The sequence below is a fragment of the Dreissena polymorpha genome, chromosome 2, assembly GCF_020536995.1.
Source record: "Dreissena polymorpha isolate Duluth1 chromosome 2, UMN_Dpol_1.0, whole genome shotgun sequence".
NCBI classification, from domain to species: domain Eukaryota; kingdom Metazoa; phylum Mollusca; class Bivalvia; order Myida; family Dreissenidae; genus Dreissena; species Dreissena polymorpha.
The window spans coordinates 81,796,073-81,818,379 of NC_068356.1; the positions used below are offsets into that span (position 1 = coordinate 81,796,073).

The following is a 22,307-nucleotide window of genomic DNA, read 5'->3' on the forward strand; positions in this document are numbered from 1 at the left end:
CAGAACGACACATATACCTCCCAGAATAACACATCTACCTTCCAGAGCGTCACATCTATCTTCCAGAACGACACATCTTCCTTCCAGAATGATACATCTACCGTTCAGAACGGCACATTTACCTTACAGAACGACACATCTACCTCCAAGAACGACACATCTTCCTTCCAGAACGTCACATCTTGCTTCCAGAGCGACACATCTACCTTCCAGAACGATACATCTACCTTCAAGAACGAACGTCACATCTACCTTCCAGAACGACACATCTACCTTCCAGAACGACAAATCTACCTTCCAGAACGACACATACATGTTTTTGTTATTCTTGCGGTTATATATGTCACTCTTTTATGTTTCGGACTTGACGAGTTTGGAATTCACCAACTCGACAACACGCCAAAAAGACATATAAACCTGCAAGAATGTAAAAACATCACGGTAGAATCCTACCGATGTAAAGTTTATAAATGTATGAACGTTACTTGCGTTTTATATTTAATTTTATTTATACCAAAAAATAAATTATTTATAATCTATCGATCCAGAATAAAGCAAGCAACTTTGTTGAGATGGTCTAACAAGATTAGATCCCCACTAAAAGCCATAAAAGTGAAATAACATAATCAATCATTCATACGCAGATAATATTTCCCTGAACTCACCCATATGGATCACCCGTCAAACCAATGAATTAACTTCAACATCGAGAATATGTTCATTATAGTTTTGCAAAAGAAAGTTACTGTGTTGGTTATTGAAAAGCAAGGATGCGTGTGAACAAGCGGATAGTAAAATTTGTTTTACTGATTTCTGGTTTAGCTTTAGTAATAATTATTGGACGATCGGCCTTAAAATCAACAAACTTTGTCCGACAGTTAAAGTTGCCATATACTGAAGAAACCGGGGAGAGTCGACAAACGTCACTGCGCCTCTCAGACTTCCAACAACATCAAATGTCTCCCAAATGGTCTCGGTGCACGAGATACCGGTAAGATCGAGCATTGTTGAAAATAAAACTCTCCAGGGCAAGGAAAACAAGATGATATTATGGTACATTAAACCCGGATGGATAACAGGTGTGTGTACTATTTGTTTGCTTTGTAATTGCATATGTACCATATAATGTTATTTATACATAGATTTTGAAAGAATTTATTACATGCTATTTTTGATCGAATACGAATGTTAACGTGTTAATACTAGTTCAACTGTATTCCCGTACCCTTTTGCAGAAGGCGGCCCTGAGCTGTCAATTTGTACATCTTTTCATTTGTACGTCTGTGCGAAGCTTGCTGTGTCATCCATAACGTTGTCGTTTATTGATGGATTTTGCAATATCTCGACAGAAATGTATTCACACAGGGCTTTTACTTTCACTATTTGGATATTATCTATAGCGGTTAATTTGGTAAATTGAGCGTTAAGTTACTTTCATATAGGAAAAACAATATTGCTTGATTTATACATTTTGAAGTAGTTTAATTTAACTTACATGAAACAGATAATAGTAAACATATGCTAATCAGTTAAATGGATATTAAAACTTCTAACTATTATGTTTTCTTGTTTCCAAACATTTGAACATCACATCATCATACAATTGAGAATTTCGGTTTTTGCATGGTAAAAAACATCCTTTTGCCGTTAGAAATATGACCGAATAAAATCAGTCAAAAAGCCCTTCTACCATTAGACGACGCGCTTCTTGTACCATCCGTCTTCTTACCTAAAAAGTCCTGCGTAGTGTTCAAAGTTAAAATTTTGCTATAATAAATCTAACATTAAACCTTGCGAGTGTCAGTCGCTTTTAATGTTAATTGGCAATTTTTAAAAGTATATCACTTGTATATCAAAGATTCAAATATGCATTTGAAATTGGCGATAAACAATTACCATATTTGTATAAATGGAAGGATGAAAAGAAGATATATTAATGCAATAAATAGTGACAGTATAAGAAATACATTTGATACACTTTGTATTAATATTGAACAGCCTCAAAATGATGGTGATTTAGATGATTGTTTAATCTCGTTCTGTGAAGTTATTGAAAATATAAGCTCACCACTATTTAAAGGCACTGAACTGACAAAACATATTTTGGAAACAATAAGGATGCAGCAAATATTGATGATGAATGTAATTTTTTTTAACGGAGTTATTATAAAACCCTGAATGCATACAGAAACTTTACTACAAATGAAAATAGAAAAAATATGGTTGAATCAAGAAGTTTTTATAAAAGTACAATTAGAAAAAAGAAAAATATTTATGACAAAATTCAGGCACTGAAACTAGAAAATGAAAGACTAAGTAAGGCAAAATTATATTGCAAAATGTAAATAAATACTAGTTGTCACAGGGTGTAAATTCTTATTTAGTTATTTGTTATTAGTGTCGAGTAGTTTTAGGTAGCTCTGATATAAAACCTAGACTGTAGTCTTAGTTGTTTTATAGCTAACATATAGTTGAATCTAACCTATTCTGAACACGTGCATGTAACAACCAATCATTCACTTTCCCTCCGATATTGAGTTGCCTGTTGAAAGTTGTTTGAGACAGCCATTGCATTTATTGAATTGCAATATTATATTATTTGTGTGGGATATTTTGGATTCCTGCAGGTAACTACTCTAAATCTTTTATTTATGTTCTCTGTCAATTGTTTGTATTATTATTTAGGACATCTGACGGTTACGGTTGTGTTTATTAGTTATTTATTGAAATAACTTATTGCGAGTCATATTCACGCCGCCATGCAACGCTAGTCATTATTAATGTGTATTCCACTTGAATGCATACATATATTATCTTGACCCTTGTTGCCGGCCTAGCTACGCGCAATTTGCGTACTTGGGGTTCGACGACAAACTATCGAATCAATCGATGTTTTCAAAGTTTTAATAGATCGATAAAGGTATCTGAAATAGGAACAATTAATACATGCCATTAGATATATAATCAAGATAATATATGTATGCATTCAAGTGGAATACACATTAATAATGACTAGCGTTGCATGGCGGCGTGAATATGACTCGCAATAAGTTATTTCAATAAATAACTAATAAACACAACCGTAACCGTCAGATGTCCTAAATAATAATACAAACAATTGACAGAGAACATAAATAAAAGATTTAGAGTAGTTACCTGCAGGAATCCAAAATATCCCACACAAATAATATAATATTGCAATTCAATAAATGCAATGGCTGTCTCAAACAACTTTCAACAGGCAACTCAATATCGGAGGGAAAGTGAATGATTGGTTGTCACATGCACGTGTTCAGAATAGGTTAGATTCAACTATATGTTAGCTATAAAACAACTAAGACTACAGTCTAGGTTTTATATCAGAGCTACCTAAAACTACTCGACACTAATAACAAATAACTAAATAAGAATTTACACCCTGTGACATAGTGTTAGAGATAATAAACACAAAATAAAAAGTGAAGATTTTTTGTAAACCATTTTAAGTCAATAAATGATCCAAATTCTTCATTTTGCCAACCCGATGAAGATATTTTATTTTTTGAAGACAGATATTTGAATGGTGAACTGAATATAATGTTTGATGAATTAAATGTATTATTTTCTGACCAGGAAGTTATGAATGCCTGTAAACAAATACAAAATGGAAAATCAAGTGGTCCTGATTATCTACTCAATGCTTTTTTTTAATTTGGGCTTCACAGTTGTAGCTTTTTAAAAGTTGTAAGTACTTTATTTAATAAGCTTTTTGGACATGGACATTTCCCTGAAATGTGGAGTGAGGGTTTTATTGTAGAATTATATAAAAAGGGAAGTAAGAGTGATGTTAACAACTAAAGGGGGGTTACATTATTAAGTACATTTGGGAAAGTATATACTAAAGTCATTAACAATAGACTGAATAATTGGGCAGAAAATTATCATGTATATATAGAATCACAGGCAGGTTATAGACAAATTATGGGTACTATCGATAATATTTTTGTATTACACGGTGTTATTTATTATCTACTAAATGAAAAAAGAGAGTGTATGCTGTTTTTGTGGGTTTTACTAAAGCGTTCGAGTATTTGGTTCGAGATATTATCTGGTATAAGCTTTTGAAGTCCGAGGAAAATGATAAATATTATTACATCTATGTATGTAAATGTGAAATCAAGAATCAAATTAGTTAATAGAATAAGTAATAAAGACTTCTCTTGTTTATTAGGAGTGAGACATGGTGAATCATTATCACCGTTCCTTTTTTCTATTTATTTGAATGATATTGAGGAACATTATATTTTAAATGGTTTTAATGGGATTGAAATTGGAATTTTTTCTGTTACTATATATGCAGATGATATTGTTATTATGGCTGATCAATATTCAGACCAAAGTACAGTTATTTAATCAACTTGTTTTACCAATTTTAAATTATGGCTCAAAAATATGGGGCTTAGATGAACCCATGACATTTGAGACAGTACATTTAAGTTTCCGTAAAAAATTATTAAGTGTGCAAATTCAATCCTTAATTGTGAGACGTGCAGTTAATGAAATAAGATATTGGCTTAAAGTAACCCAGTTTAAAGACCTTTAATATTTTAAGTGCATATATTTACATATGTGTAACACTTTGATAAGTAAACCAAATATGCACACATGGGCTAAAGCTGTGTGTAACTTGTTGCAGTCCTTGGGATTACATTATGCATGGATAAACCAAGGAGTAGGTGATGATAAGTGCTTTTTATCTCTTGTTAAATCCAGATTAAATGATGCTTTTATACAAAATTGGCTGCCTGAACAGAATAATTCATCAAGAGCAGTAAGTTATAATCTCTTTTGTAAATTTGAATTCTAGCCTTATTTAAATGCTTTTACTATTGATAAGTTTAGGTTTAATCTGTGCCGACTAAGAATATCTTAATAGATTGAAAATAGAGCCAGGAAGATGGCATAAACCAGAATCTATACCATTCCAGGAAAGAAAATGTCAACATTGCAATGTCTAGGAAGATGGATTTCATTTGTTGAATGAATGTTCCTTATACAATGATATTAGAAAAATACAACAAATATTCAAAATGTATAGAGTTAATGCAATCTGATAACCAAACAATTAACATAAATTTAGCAATTTATGTTCATAAAGCATTTATTCAAAGAAATGTCTATAAATATTATTTTGAGTAATATAAATGTCAGAAACGTTGACTTCTCGCTGTCAATAGCGCTTTTTATGTTAACATTATGTTAATATACATGTATCTTTTAACAATGTATGTATATAACATAAAATGTTTGTAAATGATCAATCATGCCATGAAAAAGTATTTATTAATGACCACTTGCATGCATTTTGTTTGTATAAATATTTCAACATACATGTGTACTCATGGACTGTAATGTCTACTGTATCTTGAATAAACCATGAATGCAAATGTACTAATTTTTTCAGAGTCTGTGCTAAGCCAAACGCTGAAAACATGTCCATATTCGAACTGCTACACATCGAGTGACAGGCAAAAGATTCATCAGGCTTCGGCAATTATGTTCGAGATACGAAAAGGCGACGGTCTTTCCTCAGCACCTCCAATTCCCACGGATAAAAGAAATCCCGACCAAGCCTGGGTGTTTTTCATCGTAGAGCCACCGCTGTTTAATGCAGATCCATCCGAGCCGTAATTTCAGCCCAATTGGTCATTTGCTATGAATTGGTCGATGACCTTTATGCGAGATGCGGATATTTTCTTCCCGTACGGGACGCTTGAACGGCGAACTGATGTCCAAAACCGAAATTACAGCGCCATCTTCGACCAGAAAACCAAGTTCGCAGCCTGGTTTGTAGGAAATTGCATTACGCCAAATAAAAGGGAAAAATATGTTGAAGAACTCCAACGCGCGGGTGTAGAGGTCGATATTTATGGCGGATGTTGCAAAAAGGGACACCGTTTGCCGAGATTCAACAACGAGGCAGCGAAGAAAACTCTTGATCGATATAAATTCTACTTGTCATTTGAGAATTCAAATTGCGAAGATTACGTCACTGAAAAGCTCTTTTCAAACTACAATTATGACGTCATACAGCTTGTTATGGGAGGAGCAGACTACAAGCGTTTGCTTCCGAATAATTCCTACATAGACACCGCAGACTTCAAAAACGCGACCAAAATGGCTGCCTATCTTAACGTCCTTGGAAATAATAAAGACAAATATATTGAAATGTTGCAGAATAAGCACCAGCTTGTCTGGAATGGGCATAATACTTTCGATGAAGCCAGCTACAGTAAATCGTTTTGTACTTTGTGTGAAAAGTTGAACAACTTGGATTCGAATAGAAGAGTTTACCGGTCTATGAACGATCATTATCGTATCAGTCGCTGTCCTCCCTTTACGAAAGCAGAGCCTTATTATCACTGACAGTTTTTTCTTGTCGACGACAGTGCCTTTATTGTAACTGACTGCATTCTTTTATATTAAAACAGTGCCAATTGATAGTTATTGACCTTCGTTGTCGAAAACAGTGCCGTTTTATTAGTTGACGGCCCTTTATTGTTGAAATATTTGCTTAAGGTAGTTGACTGCCTTAACTTTGTGTCTACACTTCATGATGATTACATTTTTGAAATGTGTAATCCATCTCTTGAGACACTTGGAAATATTTAACTAAGTTATACAATTTCATGCGGACGGACCTAGCAACCTTCAAAATGACCCCACCGTCAAACTTCGAAATGGTAAGACTTTATATGTCCAGTTGAAGAGTTACTACCGAATATATGTTATTAACACTATTTACCCGCTTATTTTATCACGTTGACCTTCGTATATCGTTTATCTACAAAGTTATAATTATTGGTGATCGATCAACAGACAAATAAACCGTTGATATTACCTTTCATTCACTAACGTAAACATGTTCCCGTTTCCATTGATTGGCATGAAATTTTACTCTGCAAAATGATCTAAATATCTAGATGTAGATCATTTTGGTAAGAAATTAGATTAAATGCATGTTTAAGAATTAAAAATCTTTATGTGAAGAATAGTTATTAGCGGTCAGTTTTGTTTCGTTTTGGATCCTTTTTTTTATTTCCGTCTTCTGTGAAAAGACCTGGTGTACACATTTACAATTTGATGTATGGTGTCTACCATCGCTTTTCCTGTTCCGTAAGTTTTCTCAAAAATGTAATGATTTAACCGTTTAGTTCATGTTAAAGTATGTTGGTTTCTTTTGCGATATTTAAAGTGATGATCATCGTTAATATGTAGTCCAATTTAAAATGCACTTAGTCTTAAGAGGTTTTGAGATCGTATCTAACACCAACTCTGTTACACCATTAACTTAAATTATATGTTAAACATTCCTATAAATATCTATCTCATATCAATTGTTTGGAGTTTTACACAATTTAGTAATGCATCGGTTCAGATAATAATTGCAATTTTGTTGAAACAGTCTTTCTAAGGTCAGAATTGTGATAATCAAGTAAGAAATAGTTTGTAATTGAACCATTATTCACCCTACAAAACGTAGCAAATTGTAAAGTGGTATTGTACTGTTGCATTGCATAAAATGCATTTTGACCGTTTTATAATTGATAAACAGCTGAAGAAAATAATTTAATATCGATGGTTACCTGAATAAGGTATTGGTGCAAACTACTGCAAATGCCCAATAATCGTTATCATAGAAACTATTATGTAATGCTTGTATCATTAGACGATATCGGAAAGGACTGTTGGGCCACTAAAATAAAAAATATTCTGTTTACATACGGATTTGGTTATGCATGGATAAATCGATAAAAAGGCGATAACATCTTATTTATTAATATATTCAAACAACGTATTATTGACTGTCATACAAAAAAAATGGCATGACACGTTTCAAGTCGGTGTACTCATTATAAATACCATCGTCGGATACCCACGGCTGCTGATTACGCTCCGCTTATACATCACCCGTGGGATTTTTTGATATTGTTTCGCCGTTGTTTTGTATCTAAGCTTATATAGCTAGTTGATTGGTTGCAAGACAATTTGTATTTTGTATGCTTTACAGAACTATCAAAAAGCCATTCAAAATATGCATTTCTTGGTATTCGCTCACCATCTCCCATCTTGTAAGAGTCCATGGTGTCTCTAAAAAGCAATGACATGAACAGAAATGTTGAACTGTATTTGTAGCTTAAACATCTGTGCTGACAGTGTGGAATGTCCAGTGATGTTTCTTAATAAGATATTTTTTAAACCAGGAACCCTGTTTACATGTGTATATTCTGTTGCAAAGTGGGCACGTGTAAATATCGTTGCTTTCAGCTGGTCATCCTCTGCATTCAGAGCCAGTAAATCGTCACGTAGTTCATTTACTGATGACAGTTCATTTATTTTTAAGTTGTCAATAATCCATAATGAGATTTCATTCAACCACCTCACTTGTTGTTCGGGGCTCATCAGATGGAGTAACGGTGGAGATTAGGGATCAGAATTCTTTTCTTTGGGATTTTGAAAATAATTGATGTTTCGTCGGCATTGAGTTTTACAATTCGATTCAATTTGTTTGTACACAGACCGCATGCTGCTCCTTGATTTTTTATTCTTAATTCATTAAAAACGACACTATTTTGATTTACTCTAGTTAAAGATTCTAAACTGCGATAATATTTTGGTTTTAAGATAGTTAAACAAAATGTACATTTCTTGTCGGCCTGTATGGTGGTAGCCATTTTTTATGTTGACGTCTTCTTTTCTCCCTCCAGAGCAGAGAGTATTGAAAATGTAAACGTTATTTTGATTGGCCAACCGAATTTGTTCATACCACGTCAAAACGGCGATATTCTAGATAAAACTCCCACGGTTTAGGAATGGAGACTAACATAATGAATAGATCGGGGGTGTCCGACGATGTATAAATACTTTAAAACACATCTTGATCCCGAGAGATACCTCTCCCTGAATATCCAAACAAGCTTTAGAACTGCTTTTGCAAAATTCCGCAGTGGTTATCATAAACTAAAGATTGAACTTGGTAGACATTTAAACTTACCATTTGAATCACGACTATGTACACATTGTTCAAATGGGGATATCGAAATAATTGATTGCGAATACCACGCTTTTTTCATTGTGATAAGTATTGTAATATAAGGAATTTATATTTATATTCGTGGTTCTCATCTGGTGGTTCGAAAAATGATAACACTATAAGGAAATTAACTTGTTACCTTTTCCATCGTTTACAGGCAATACACACTTATGTATGATATCATATTTATAAAAAATATGACACAACTATGAAACTGTATTATTTATTTTATGCTTTCCGGTGGTTTATAGAGAAATATCAGTGAATTAAAACTGATAATTTCACTGTTTCAAACTGTGAAAATTATCAGTGAAAATAATCGATAATTTTCACTGTTTACTGTGAAATGACGTCATTTTTTTACGAAATGACGTCATTATCCCAGCGAAATTCTTTAGTTAAACTCTTTAACAATGTATATAAACGGTGACAAAAAACATTAAATAAAATGAAAATTTGTTGGATTCGGTGGATTATCGATTAAAATTCACTCGTGGTCATAGAAAAAAGTATGCGCCGCTCGTGAAAATATAATTTTCTATGATCACTCGTGAATCAAAATCGATAATTCACCAAATCCAACAAATATCCTGTATATAATGTTATTGTATTATGTATTATGGGTCGGATGCCTTAATTTACTAAATAAACTGTTCTCTTCTGTTCTGTTCTGTTAAGTGTTAAACCGCTTTATCTGATGGCAAACTAATTGGGACGACGACAGTTTTTATTCAATTCACAACACGTGTCTAATACACATTAAACTCGGCTGAAAAAGATATCTTGCGTGGACTGGAAAGTTGTCGACATAAATTGTCACTATTATATAGAGAAACCCATTTGCGATATCTACCAATGTTGACATTTATAATGTGCAAATAATTACAAGCATATACAGCCAACTTACCACAAAAATATAAAAACGAGCATTGTGTATCTCGTCCAATGAATGTCAGCATACAACATGAAGCGTTGAAAGTTTGGTTATTGCTATACGGAACACTAATTTTGGGTAAACTTTATTGTACAAAATGTTTTACAAAATATTCGTTTATTTTGAGTCTTCAAGAGGCTTTAACGATTTCACTGTACGCAGTCTATTGGAACACTTGTTTATTGCAAATGCTATTTTCCCAATAACGCGTGGAGGTACACTGAATTTATTACCGACATCGTGTTGTAAAAACACGAGCTCAATGTGGCATCGAAGCAAACAGGTTGGAATTATGATAAAAATTCGAGTTTCAATAACATGTTTGAAAATCATTTATTGTGGTAAAAATATTAATACCGAACAAATAGAGTAATCGAAAATACGGTAATTTTTCGTCTAAAAAGGGTATCCGAACACTTTAAGTATCCAAAAACTTAAGAGTTATTATGGTAAGCTGCATTTTGTGCTCTCATTAATGCCCACTGTTATAATTTATAACGCAAGTGACATTAACCCATTTATGGCTAGCGTCCTGAAAAAAGGACTTTGCAAACAGCGTAGACCCAGATGAGACGCCGCATGATGCGGTGTCTCATCCGGGTTTACGCTGTTTGCTCATCGGAATTTTTGTAAGAAATATTCTAAGTATAGAAATAAGTATACTAGACATCCCTAATTTTGGAAATAAATTGATCCAATTTAGAATGATGGGAGAGTCCACTGGGCATAATACTAACAGACTTGTTAGTATACTGACACTCATTACTACACACATGCAGCATATGATGCAGTTAAAACGTCTTCTACGTGGTGTCTTCAGCTTGTTGATTGATCAGAATATGTTAGCTTGATCCCTTTCTTGGAAATTATATTTATACTCGTGTTTCATAAATAACAATAGAGTTTATATCTGCTAAGTGATTTTGAATTCCTTTCGGTAATGTTATGTGTGCCAATCAATTATACAATTTTTGTTTTATTCCTGATTTAATGGGCGTTTATGTTTTCCTGATGAACGATACGCAGTTAACTACGAATGTTATGGTATCATAATAGTCGTGTACATAACTATGTCAAACGTCATAAAAATCATAAGTTTAATTATTTGAGTCTTGGAATATTTTACAGAATTGTTCTTCACATTTATAGCGTGTTTATAACTAATTATAAAAAATCTGTCTATTGCCATACACCCAATTGTAAAATATATGCCGAGTCATTTTCGAATGGTAAATGTTTATATATCTACTTAGGATGCATGTATAATTTATTTTGTATGTATTTAGGTCCACAGACTTTGTCGAATAATCGATATCTAATGGTTAGGACACGATCTTGAATGGTAGTCACACACACCAGAAATCGCGTCAAACAGTAGTTGTTCTGGGCATGCGCGTATATATAAATAACCTTCCGAACACGAGGCAAAAAAATGGCAGCCCCCACAAGCTTGAAAATCTCCATTTCCGGCTTGACGACATTCATTTTTCAGTATTACGCAACCATCTGAAAAAAAAGATAAAAATTGTGTTTGAATCACAGGATATGTGTGTTAGCGTGTAATGTTTCGTCTGACAATGTCAGGTACGATTGTTTTTTATTATACAACATCACTTTTTTATTCTTTCAAGTTATCTTTATGTCGATATTTTAAAGTAGCCTTTTCACGTTTTGGTAAATTGACACAATTAAAAAAAGCTGTTTCAGATTCGCACATTTTCGTTTAAGTTATGATATTTTTTAGGAAACAGTAATACTGAATATTTACCATGCTCTAAAATAGCCATTATATGCATCTTTTAACGATTTAAAAACCTGAAAATTATAAAGCGTTGCAACGTGAAACGTTGTTGTCGTTATATTATGTGAAACTACGAGGATTGCTAATAAAAAGCATATAATACATCCATCATGTATCAGCAAGGATGGCCGAGTGGTCTAAGTGCTCGACTTTTACTCCAGGACTCCAGGTTCAGTGGTTCGAGCCCTGTTGAGTGTTACTTTTTTTCTTTTTTAAATTTTATTCTTGATTGTTTATTGGAGCTTTTTAGATCCAATTTTTACATTTATCAATTTAAAGCATTTAATGACAAACTTCAATACATGCAAAAATATGTGAACATGCCCTTTTAAGATTTGCAATGTTGCGAAATTTATATACACTTTTCATAAAGGCGGCGCAAGGAGTGTGAAGAAGATCTTAGTCAATTTTCATCACTCCCTTAGCGCAGTAACCTTGTCCTTTTTAGGGCAACCAGACATGAATTATCTTTAAATTGTCTACCAGTGCACATTAAGGTCTCATTAGTCATCGTGCACTTGTCAATTTATATCAAAACTATTTCTTTGGCAAATTACGGAGAGTCTGGGTAAATTTGACCTACTTTGGCTCAAAATTAAATATTTTCCCCTGAAAGGTCACAGGGGCTGGTCGGTAAATAGAGTTGTCGTGAGGACAAAGCGACGACATGTACAAACACACACACACACACGCACACACACACACACACTAATATACAATTTCCGGTGTTTACTTACTGGTATAGTTGTTGGTCGGAGGAAGAGGTGTAGGGGCGCTGTTGTCTAAAATACAAACAAGGATATGCATTATTATTATCAAATTACTGCTATTTACGCTTTGACCATCGGTTATGTTATTGTTATGTTTGTATTTTACCAGTATTTCACGCGCACTATTCATAGGCAAGATACGCTGATCTGAGCGCTTTACAAGTGGTAAGTACTATGTGAACATTATTAAGCCAGGAGCTAAAATATGTCCTGATTAACCATACTTTTCCTACTTTAATAGCTTGCACTCGAATCAAAAGCTATGTTTAACAGCTGAGTTTGAATCAACGCATTTGGGATTGACAGTCCAGGTCTGGTTTTTAGACCTGTGAAAATCTTACATTTCTTCCGAATAAAGTTCATTTTTACAAACAAAAGTATTTACTTTCATAAAATTTATACGTAAAATGATCTGAACATCAATTAGCAATATACGTTAGAACGTACACAAATTTTAGGAGTTTTAATATTCCATTATGAATTTTATAAGCTAGCGAGAGTAGCTAGTCAGTCATTATGACACGTTCTTAAATAGCATTTCAAAATAAATCAAATTTGCTATAGCGCATAAACAAAACATATTCTTTGGACAAACGTGTTCATGATATTATTATATTGGTTTATGTGACAATACATGTCGATACTTACAAATACACTTTGGGATGCCTGGACCTCCAAGCCAGACGCCCGTTGCCTGGTTGCACACGCGCTTTATCACAAGGTCGTTGCTTTCGAACTTGTAGTGTTCATCGCATGTCGCAACGCAAACTCTGATATATTTAAAAACAAACAATGTTTTTATAATGTATCGTTCTATGGACGATATGTAAGCGATAGGCAATATATAGCTACTAAGTAGCTGGACAATAGGGTTCGCAGAGAAAACATTCGATGTACTTAACACTATCTTGTAAATAATCGCTGAATAAAAGTCACTTTGATGCGTATGATATTTAAATTAAATGCCATTCAGCTATAATGGCTGTAGTGCTCGTGTTCTAGTCGTGAAACACTAGCTCCATAATCGAAACTCGATCACAACTTATAAATATATCGGTTTTTTTTTACATGACACGTCTGCTACTTAAAAGACCAAGGGTCACATCAGGATACCGTCTACTGTCATTGGCCCGTTCTTAACAAATGATTCTTAGACTCACATGTCATTTAATGTCTAACATTAAATAATAATCTTCAAACCGTAATGCTTGAAGGTGATATTTAGCATGGTAGTTAACATGTTCAAATATATGTTGATATTGTGTTAATAACGTTATGACGTAAGGAGCAATTTTAGTCTTCTTATATGCAAACTCTGAGTTATTTTTAATTACGACTATCAGTTTATTCTTAAGTCTAAGAATCGGTTCGTGAATACAGACCCATGTATCGTTTGCAATCTACCGTATCTTTACGTACTCGTCTTCAGATTGCGGTGCCATACGAATGCGAATCACGATGCCATGCCAACCAACAAAGCTTAATGCACATGCGTTACGTGTCGAAGTCAGTTTGGACAGGCTTTCAGTGACGACACTTTCTGTCTAAACTATATTTTCGTTTAGAAGATACTTCGTTTTATCGAAACATCCATTTAGGCGGAAAGTGTCCTCCCTGATTAGTCTGTGCGGACTGCACAGGCTAATCTGGGACGACACTTTGCGCACGTGAATTAAGTCCCCTCTTTCCTGAAGCGCGGTTCATATACAAACTCACAGAAACGCTGCATACTGGGTACCTACAGAGAGCCGGTCTGCTGTTCGCAGTGCATGATGCCGTGTGAGGACGGGGGTAGGGCAGTGCACATATTAGGGCGCTGTACCGTTGTGCTGGTGAGGATACTGGCTGTAACAGAGGGTTTGGTTGGTTTACATTGTCAAAATCATCTGCGGATTTTCTTGTATATGTTTATTCGAAGAGGTATGAAATTATGATATACAATGCTGAATTAAGTATTCGTTAATTTTACATGCATAACCAAAGCATTAAAACAATTCAAGACTGTTGGGTAAGCTAATTTCCTGTCGGTAAATAGAACACATTTGTTACACTTACTGGTGGTTGGGTCCTTGTTAACGATGTTAGGGTCTAATGTCACAGTAGTTGTCAACATCGTGGTCCTTGTCGTCGGTGTGACACCTAAATAAAAAATCAGAGCAGGTTTCTTGAGGTATGCTTCTGTTGTTTAATTTCGTGAATGATGTAATCAATGCATACATCAAGTGTAATATATATTCAATGTAGACAATTCAAAATTCGTACGTATGTTTATTAAATTGTACGCACGTATACAATCATAATAGTTGTTATAAAACACTACCGTTTTGCGTGCTGCTATTTGTTCTGAGTTTGTCGACGGATGCCAAACAGTGCATAAGAAAACAACACTAGCGATAGTTTCATTCATGTTTATATCTGGTTCAAAATTACACCATATTGGTAATATTTGTTGATGACAACTTCATGCTAACTTCGGAATTATGCATGCCACATATATTGACGTCAATCTAGCCTCGGAGAATACACCGACAACGTGGTTTAATGATACTAGATGAATGTATGCGATTTCCATTATGTTGTTTAAATACAGATCGTAACACGATTACACGGTAAATTGGCGGTTGTCTTCATATCGGATGGCTTATGTTAACGCCAATATAGCCTCGGAGCAGTAAATGCATGCGAGTTCATCTATGTTGTTTAACTACAGATCGTGAAAAGATTATATGGTAAATTGATGTTGGTCTTCATATTGGATGACTCAATGCACTTATCAAATAGATATAATTAACCTCTTATATTTGTAAAGGCTAAGAACTATTTTAGCAGACCTATCTTGTCCACAGACAGTAGAGAATCTAACATAAAAGAGAAAAGTTCATTTTGTTGTTTAAGTCGTAATAGGGCATCCACGGGTGGGCGGATTTCGTCATAACCTTGAAGTTATATTAATTGATTAAAATGTTATTGACTAGGTAGAATTGTGTTTTAACAACTAAATAAAGAATTCAGAACTATTCTGCAAGTTATTGTATATGTGTTATTATGCGACCCATATATGTTTTGGTGCCGTGGCCAGGATCGAACCAGAAGTAAAACCACTACAACGAGATCACCGGCTACGAACAAAGGATGAAAAAGGTCAGTTGTTCAATTTAATGATGGCAATTATTAATTATAAAATAATGGGAGGGAAATTTCCAAACAATATTTTAGAAATAGAAAGTAAAAAGACGTCATGATTAAACAATTGTTTAGAAGATTTGTAAATTTGTATGTATTAGAAAAATATAGCATTATGTAAGAGAAAAAAATATATGAAAATCAGTAAAATTTTGCTTTTATTGGTATTTTTTTCTAAAATTCCTGTGAATTGAGAATACACAAAAATGTAATGAATAAAAAAAGTATCAAGAGTTTACATTATTTTATGTATGAAATGAAAAAAATTACAAGTACACATAATTAAGAAAAGTTTAAACATTTTATATAAGTGGATGTGTTATTACAAAAAATGAAGTAGGGACCTACACATAAATTAGAAATTATAAACGAACCAATAAATCAGATAACATGAACAATTTTACATCGTATATGCATTAATATAATAAAGGAATCTGCAATGTACACATTAATAAGAATATTTTAAGAATTTTACATAGTGTTTAACATTATTAGAATTAAGCGATTAAGAGTGTACACATAAAGTATTATGTATTAAATGGTTTGTTTATTATTATTATAATAAAAAAATGTTGCGGGATTGTGTTTATTATTACAATGAAGGAACCAAAAGAGGACAAATAAAAAAATGAAAAATGAAAAATACTGTAAGTGTTCTGAAGTGTATGATACGGAAACTAGGAAATTACAATTGAATAAAAATAATCGAAGAATAAGGACAGTAATTTTTTTTGAGGATATGAATAGGACAGACACACACAAATAATAATAATATAATAATGTAATTATGTATACCCATCATCATCATTGTCTGTATCGCAAATATATGCGAAGTATCGGTAAGTTGTACATTATGTCCTTAAGCGTGTAAAGCTTAACAGAATAGCTCCTACCATTTACGAACGGTGTAAAGTGAATATCGCATTATATTTATAGAAGTAGAACATTAAGAGAAAAAGACCTGAATTTTAAATGTGCCGATCAAGGTTCTGACATTTTGAATGTGTATTAAAAGTCTGTCCTATAATCATAATGTACATAGTTTTATAGGCTAACACGCATATCTAAGAATTAGCAGGTAAATTCTTTTAATATAAAAATGCCTCCAAAAAGTTAAAGTACATTGGTAAACATGAGGTTTTTATGAGCTAAGGATATGACCAGGAGTAGAGAAACAAGGTATTGTGATTCATAATTACGCATACGTAAATGACCTGTCAGATGTCAAATTGCCATGTACTTGTTTGAAGTAAGTTTTGAGGACTGATTTTATAAGATGTAAAGGATTTTTAATACGGTGTCTTAGTAGGTTGTAAAGACGATATTTCAGAAAAACTAAAGGGGATATTCATAAATGTATGCCATTATTATGAACAACTGATGAATTGACCAATGCTTCAAAACAACGCGAATAAAAGATCGATAATTGAAGACTACGCATATGAAGATTGACATCGCGACACAACGCATTCTCCAGATAATTGAAACCCATACTACGTGAATAGCGTAGGGACATCATTGTGTTTTGCTTTAAAAGCATAATACATGGTCCGTAATGCTTGATCTGAAATCAACGCCTGAAAATCTTCGAAATGACATCAAGTGACGTAACAGTGGACAAAATACCTACGACGTTTAACACAATGGAGTGATGCAGCGGTTCATCTAGTTGACTTGCTTATATCAAAGACCTATAGATTACACAGATTGGAATCTCTCGTCACCGCTATAGCGATATGCGATAATATCTATCGGCAGACGCGGATCACGTGACATTGATTTTGGAGATGCCGGTGTACCTGTAAAATCTTCCCTGTTCCAGCTGCTGTCGGCCATTTTCTTATAAAGCAAACAATTATTCTTCGTTATTAGTCGTTAATATTTGATGTCGTAGGGTATTCTGAGCATAATCCGGTAAGTTTATATAATTTGATATTGTTATTAACAATTTTAATGTGTTAATTAGTGTTTTTAGCGCTCGGTTGTCAGTTTGCAGAGCAATGAATGTCTGAAAGCGCAACGTTACGAACTTTACGTAGTGAGCAAAGTCGGTCTCCGAAAAAAGACATATTGAATATTCTTTGTGTGATAAGAAATAAGTATTTATTTTCTGTCTTGATAATTCTTTAGGTTTTGGTAGTTATTATTCTAATTAATTATTAATTTATCGGAATTTGAAAGAGAACACTGGATTCGTTCATTTTCGATAATTTTTGAAAAATTGAAAGGCCCGAAGCATTTTTCTATAAACTTCTTCATTAAGCATCACATATTGATAACGTAAGATTTGTATGCTAGGTGAGATGTTAATCTATGTATGATTTATAAAAAACAGACGAAAATGAGGTATTTTAAAGGATTTTGCCTTTGTACAATTTGTACTATTTATACTGTTATTTCATTCAATCAAGTGGTTTGTATTTTGTTGAAACACTTTTCTATTTTATTTCTCATCCCATATCTTTGAAGTAAGATTTTTATGCTAGGCAAGATGTTAATCTAAGTATAGATTTAAACAAACTACAGGAAAATATTCAATTTAAAGCATTTGGCCTTATACAATGTTGGTACAATTTTAAGCTCTTTTCTTCTGTTGTACAAGATTGCTGTCAAACGTGTTTTTGTTCTTATTGATAAACTTTTTCATTTTTCATCCCAAATCGATTAAGTCAGATTGTTGTGCTTGGTGATATGTAATTCTAGGTATGATTAATAAAAAGTAGACGAAAATAAGTCATTTTAAAGGATTTTGCCTTTGTACAATTTTATACTGTTAATTCATTCAATAATTTTTCACACCTGTCGCCAAAGTGGTTTGTTTCTTTGTGAAAACTTTTCTATTTTTCATCCCATATCGTTGAAGTAAGATTTTTATGCTAGGCAATATGTTAATCTAAGTATAGATTTAAACAAACTAGAAGAAAATATTCAATTTAAAGGATTTGGCCTTATACAATGTTGGTACAATTTTAAGCTCTTTTCTTCTGTTGTACAAGATAGCTGTCAAACGTGTTTTTGATAAACTTTTTCATTTTTCATCCCAAATAGATTAAGTCAGATTTGTATGCTTGGTGATATGTTAATCTAGGTATGAATTAATTAAACTGGAGGATAATGTTCATTTTAAAGGATTTTGGCCTTGTACAAAGATGGTACAATTTTAAGCTCTTTTACCCTATTATACACACATGTTGTCAAACGTGCATTGGTTCATTGTGAAAAATTTTGTCATTATTCACCTCAAATTGAAGAAATAAGATTTGTATTCTGGGTAATATGTTTATCTTGGTATGAATAAAAGAACTAGATGAAAGTACACGGTATGGGTTTAAATTCTCATTTAATATCTTATTTTATTAGTATTACCAGTTTTCCTGTCAATGTTACACATGCAAGTTAATATACAAACATATTTTAACAGATAGCTGTGAGCTTACTATTAAAACACAAACAAAAGCTGTGAGATGACTATAAAAACCACAAATTGTCATTGTTAAAAGCGTAAGCAATAGCAGAGCACACGTTATTAGTTTCAATATTCCCATACTGATAGTCCTGATGTTAAACTTCTGGTACAGACCTATAGTCCCAGTTTATTTCAAATTACCGGTATTCAGTGATGCATCCATGTCCCCTTTCACAGATGATGAAAAGGCATTCTGCATTCCCCCCCCCCCCCCAACACTTAATTTTTTGCAAATATATAGAGAAAAACACAGGTGAAAATTTAAATTATATATGTACTGTTATAAAATTACTCTTTTGATATATTTAAAAAAAAAGAGTAATTTTATAACGGTACATATATAATTTAAATTTTCACCAGTGTTTTTCTCTATATATAATTTTATAGTCTGTCCCATCTTTTTGGGCCTCTGCATTTTTATTCCTCTTTCATGCATTTTTGCTAATTGTAAAAACATATACATGTATTTACATGTAACTGCAGGTTTAAATATCTACAGACACATTTTTTGGGCTTAGTTTCGTTATTGAAAGATTGTATCTCTAAGTCTATAATTGGAATGTTATAATCTCCATTGTTGTGTTAAACAAGTGAAATTACATCCAGTTTTATATTCTGTTTTTTTGTCACAATTTTCTGCACCCCATGATAAGTTTTTGCTGCTTAATAGATACTTGTTTTAAAAAATGTAGGGTCTCTGTTACGCGACATGATTGCACAAATGATACAGAATTTAAAAAATGTAAAATCCAAAATATGTACTAGTATGTCCAACTTATAAGATACACAATCGAGAATAGCCTTTTTTTTAAACAGTTTTATACAACATTTCATTGTGTTTATAACGTACTATTATAAACAAGTATATTAAAATCTAACACATTCACAACAAAGACTTACCTTAATTGGACATCACAATGACATATAAAGAATGAATTCGCCGGCCGCGACCACTGATCACACAATTAAAATCAATCAACAACGCAAACTGATAAGTGAAGTAAGAATCCCTTCTTTTAATTAATTCTCAAGAGTAAAGAAAAAACACTCAAAGCATCTTTAGTTCGCTAATTGATTCGACGATTAACACGCGCGTGAAATGTTTTTGTTTTTTTCTTTTCGCGAAATCCTAGCCCACGATACTGAAAGCTTAATTTAATAACCAAAAGAAAAAAACTGGATTACAAACAAAACTTTCATAACCTATAACTCATGAATAAGATCTAAATAAAAAGAGAATTAAACAATTGAAAAAATCTACACAATCAATATTGAAATAAGTCGAACTAAACCCGGTTTTGGATCGAACGATCATAGCATTTATTATACTGTAATGTTGTTTTAATCAGAGACCTAGATCTATGTGTCCACATATATCTATCCGTTTTGAAATAATAATATTTTATAAGGTTTTAACTGTCTGAAATACCAAATTATACAAGAATATTCTATCAGCAAAAGCCTTTCAAATAAATTATTCAACAGCATTCTCGCCGCGATTTGGAAGTTCTTAGCGCAATTGCTTCAATGATCGCGGCATTATAAATTCTTATTGAAGGTAAATAAAATCGAGATTTTATAAAAACATAATTACTCATGTTTCTATGAAACTTTATTTTATGAAAATCGGATCATTATTGACCAAGTTACAGCCGCCTTTCTACAGCGCCGTAACATTTTCGCATAACTTTGCTCGATAATCGTAGCCGTTGCTACTGACGCGTCGCTATCTTATCGCAATCGTGATACACCGGCTATCTCCGGACTACTCCGATTGATTCATGGAATAAATCGTCTGCTGATCCCAAGTGTTCTTATCAGTTTCTCGACCACGTGACCCCGCCGAGAGATAGCCCGATAAGGCGCGAAGTTTCCAATCTGTGTAATCTATAGGTCTTTGCTTATATAAAGCTTCCGAATTTCAAATATATTAAAAATCTGGCGCCTTAAGACATCACGGGAAACTACCATAGCTTAGACCAGGTATGTTTTTTTACTAAATGAACTAAATGAAGACCTTTATGTGACAAGAGAAACAATGGCACAGATTCAACAACAACAACAGAAACAGCAACACGTTGGCAACAGATTCAACAGAAATAACAGAAACAGATGACGAATTCAAGACGTAGCTTACCGTCAATCATTATTGCAGAGTTGTCCTTTTTCTTTATATAATGGTTACTCTTTCCATTTTTATGTGGATCCATTACAACACATATTTGACAATGAGTCCCCCTAATTGTAGTTAGGTAAATAACGTATATTACTTAGGGGCAATTTTGCACTCCTGTTGCAGTGTCAACTTTCGTGATCTCGATAAGTTATCTAAAATCTTAGACGCCATTCACTTGTATGACAAGAACGTTAGGAAATTCGTGTCAATATATTCTATATATAATTTCGATTATTTTAAGTAAAACGGAAATTAGACCGATTAAATAGCTATTAGTATAGCCTATCTTTAACACAACGACAAATACTTATCCTAACATCCATGGGAGATACCTCTCACCATTCACTCGAAACACTTTGTCATTAACTCATCCTTACAGCCGAGGGAGATAACCCTCGCTATTGAAAAGATAAAGCTAATCTTCAACATGAGGGCAATAACTTATCAAACCTACATTAGGAGATAATCCACATTATTCAAGAGCTTACGCCCATCTTCGACACTATGACAATAATCCATATAATACGCCAAGTGAGAAAACTCACATGCAGGAGCGAAGCCGTCGGATTCGCACCCCAGCAGATCGAACCTGAGCGCAATGTGTTCGTGCCAAGCCAGCGGGTTGATGCGAACGAAGCGGGCGTCGAAGGGGCAGTCGAGCATGTTCACATTCGGAGTGTCGCGGTCATGATTGCCGGAAAGAAACTGGGGGAAAGTAACGCAGTATTACAAGATATGTGGAATATGTAATTTGTTTAAATAATTGTTCATAGCAAGACGTTTCCTATTTAAGCGGAAAAAAGACTGCCCCATATTTATACTAAAGAAGCAGATGGGCTTTGTAATTGTAAGGTGGTGAAAATATTGTTCCATTATAAAAATTCGTTTCTCAAGATGCTCAAAG

General features: G+C 33.4%; 1 protein-coding gene across 4 annotated transcripts in view; it reads right to left on the reverse strand.

Moving 5' to 3' along the window:
• The window catches only part of LOC127867791 (uncharacterized), a 97,528-nt gene that overhangs the window by 70,553 nt on the left and 4,668 nt on the right, over positions 1–22,307 (reverse strand). For 2 of the 4 annotated variants that reach the window (XM_052409246.1, XM_052409242.1), the window contains exons 7-11: positions 21,949–22,108; positions 14,634–14,717; positions 14,321–14,423; positions 13,227–13,348; positions 12,546–12,590 (exon numbers count right to left, since the gene is read on the reverse strand). In XM_052409246.1, the coding sequence (XP_052265206.1) occupies positions 12,546–12,590; positions 13,227–13,348; positions 14,321–14,423; positions 14,634–14,717; positions 21,949–22,108 (514 nt within the window). Of the gene's footprint in view, positions 1–11,293; positions 11,514–12,545; positions 12,591–13,226; positions 13,349–14,320; positions 14,424–14,633; positions 14,718–21,948; positions 22,109–22,307 lie in introns of all 4 variants that reach the window. The other 2 variants (XM_052409244.1, XM_052409245.1) reach the window with 2 other exon arrangements.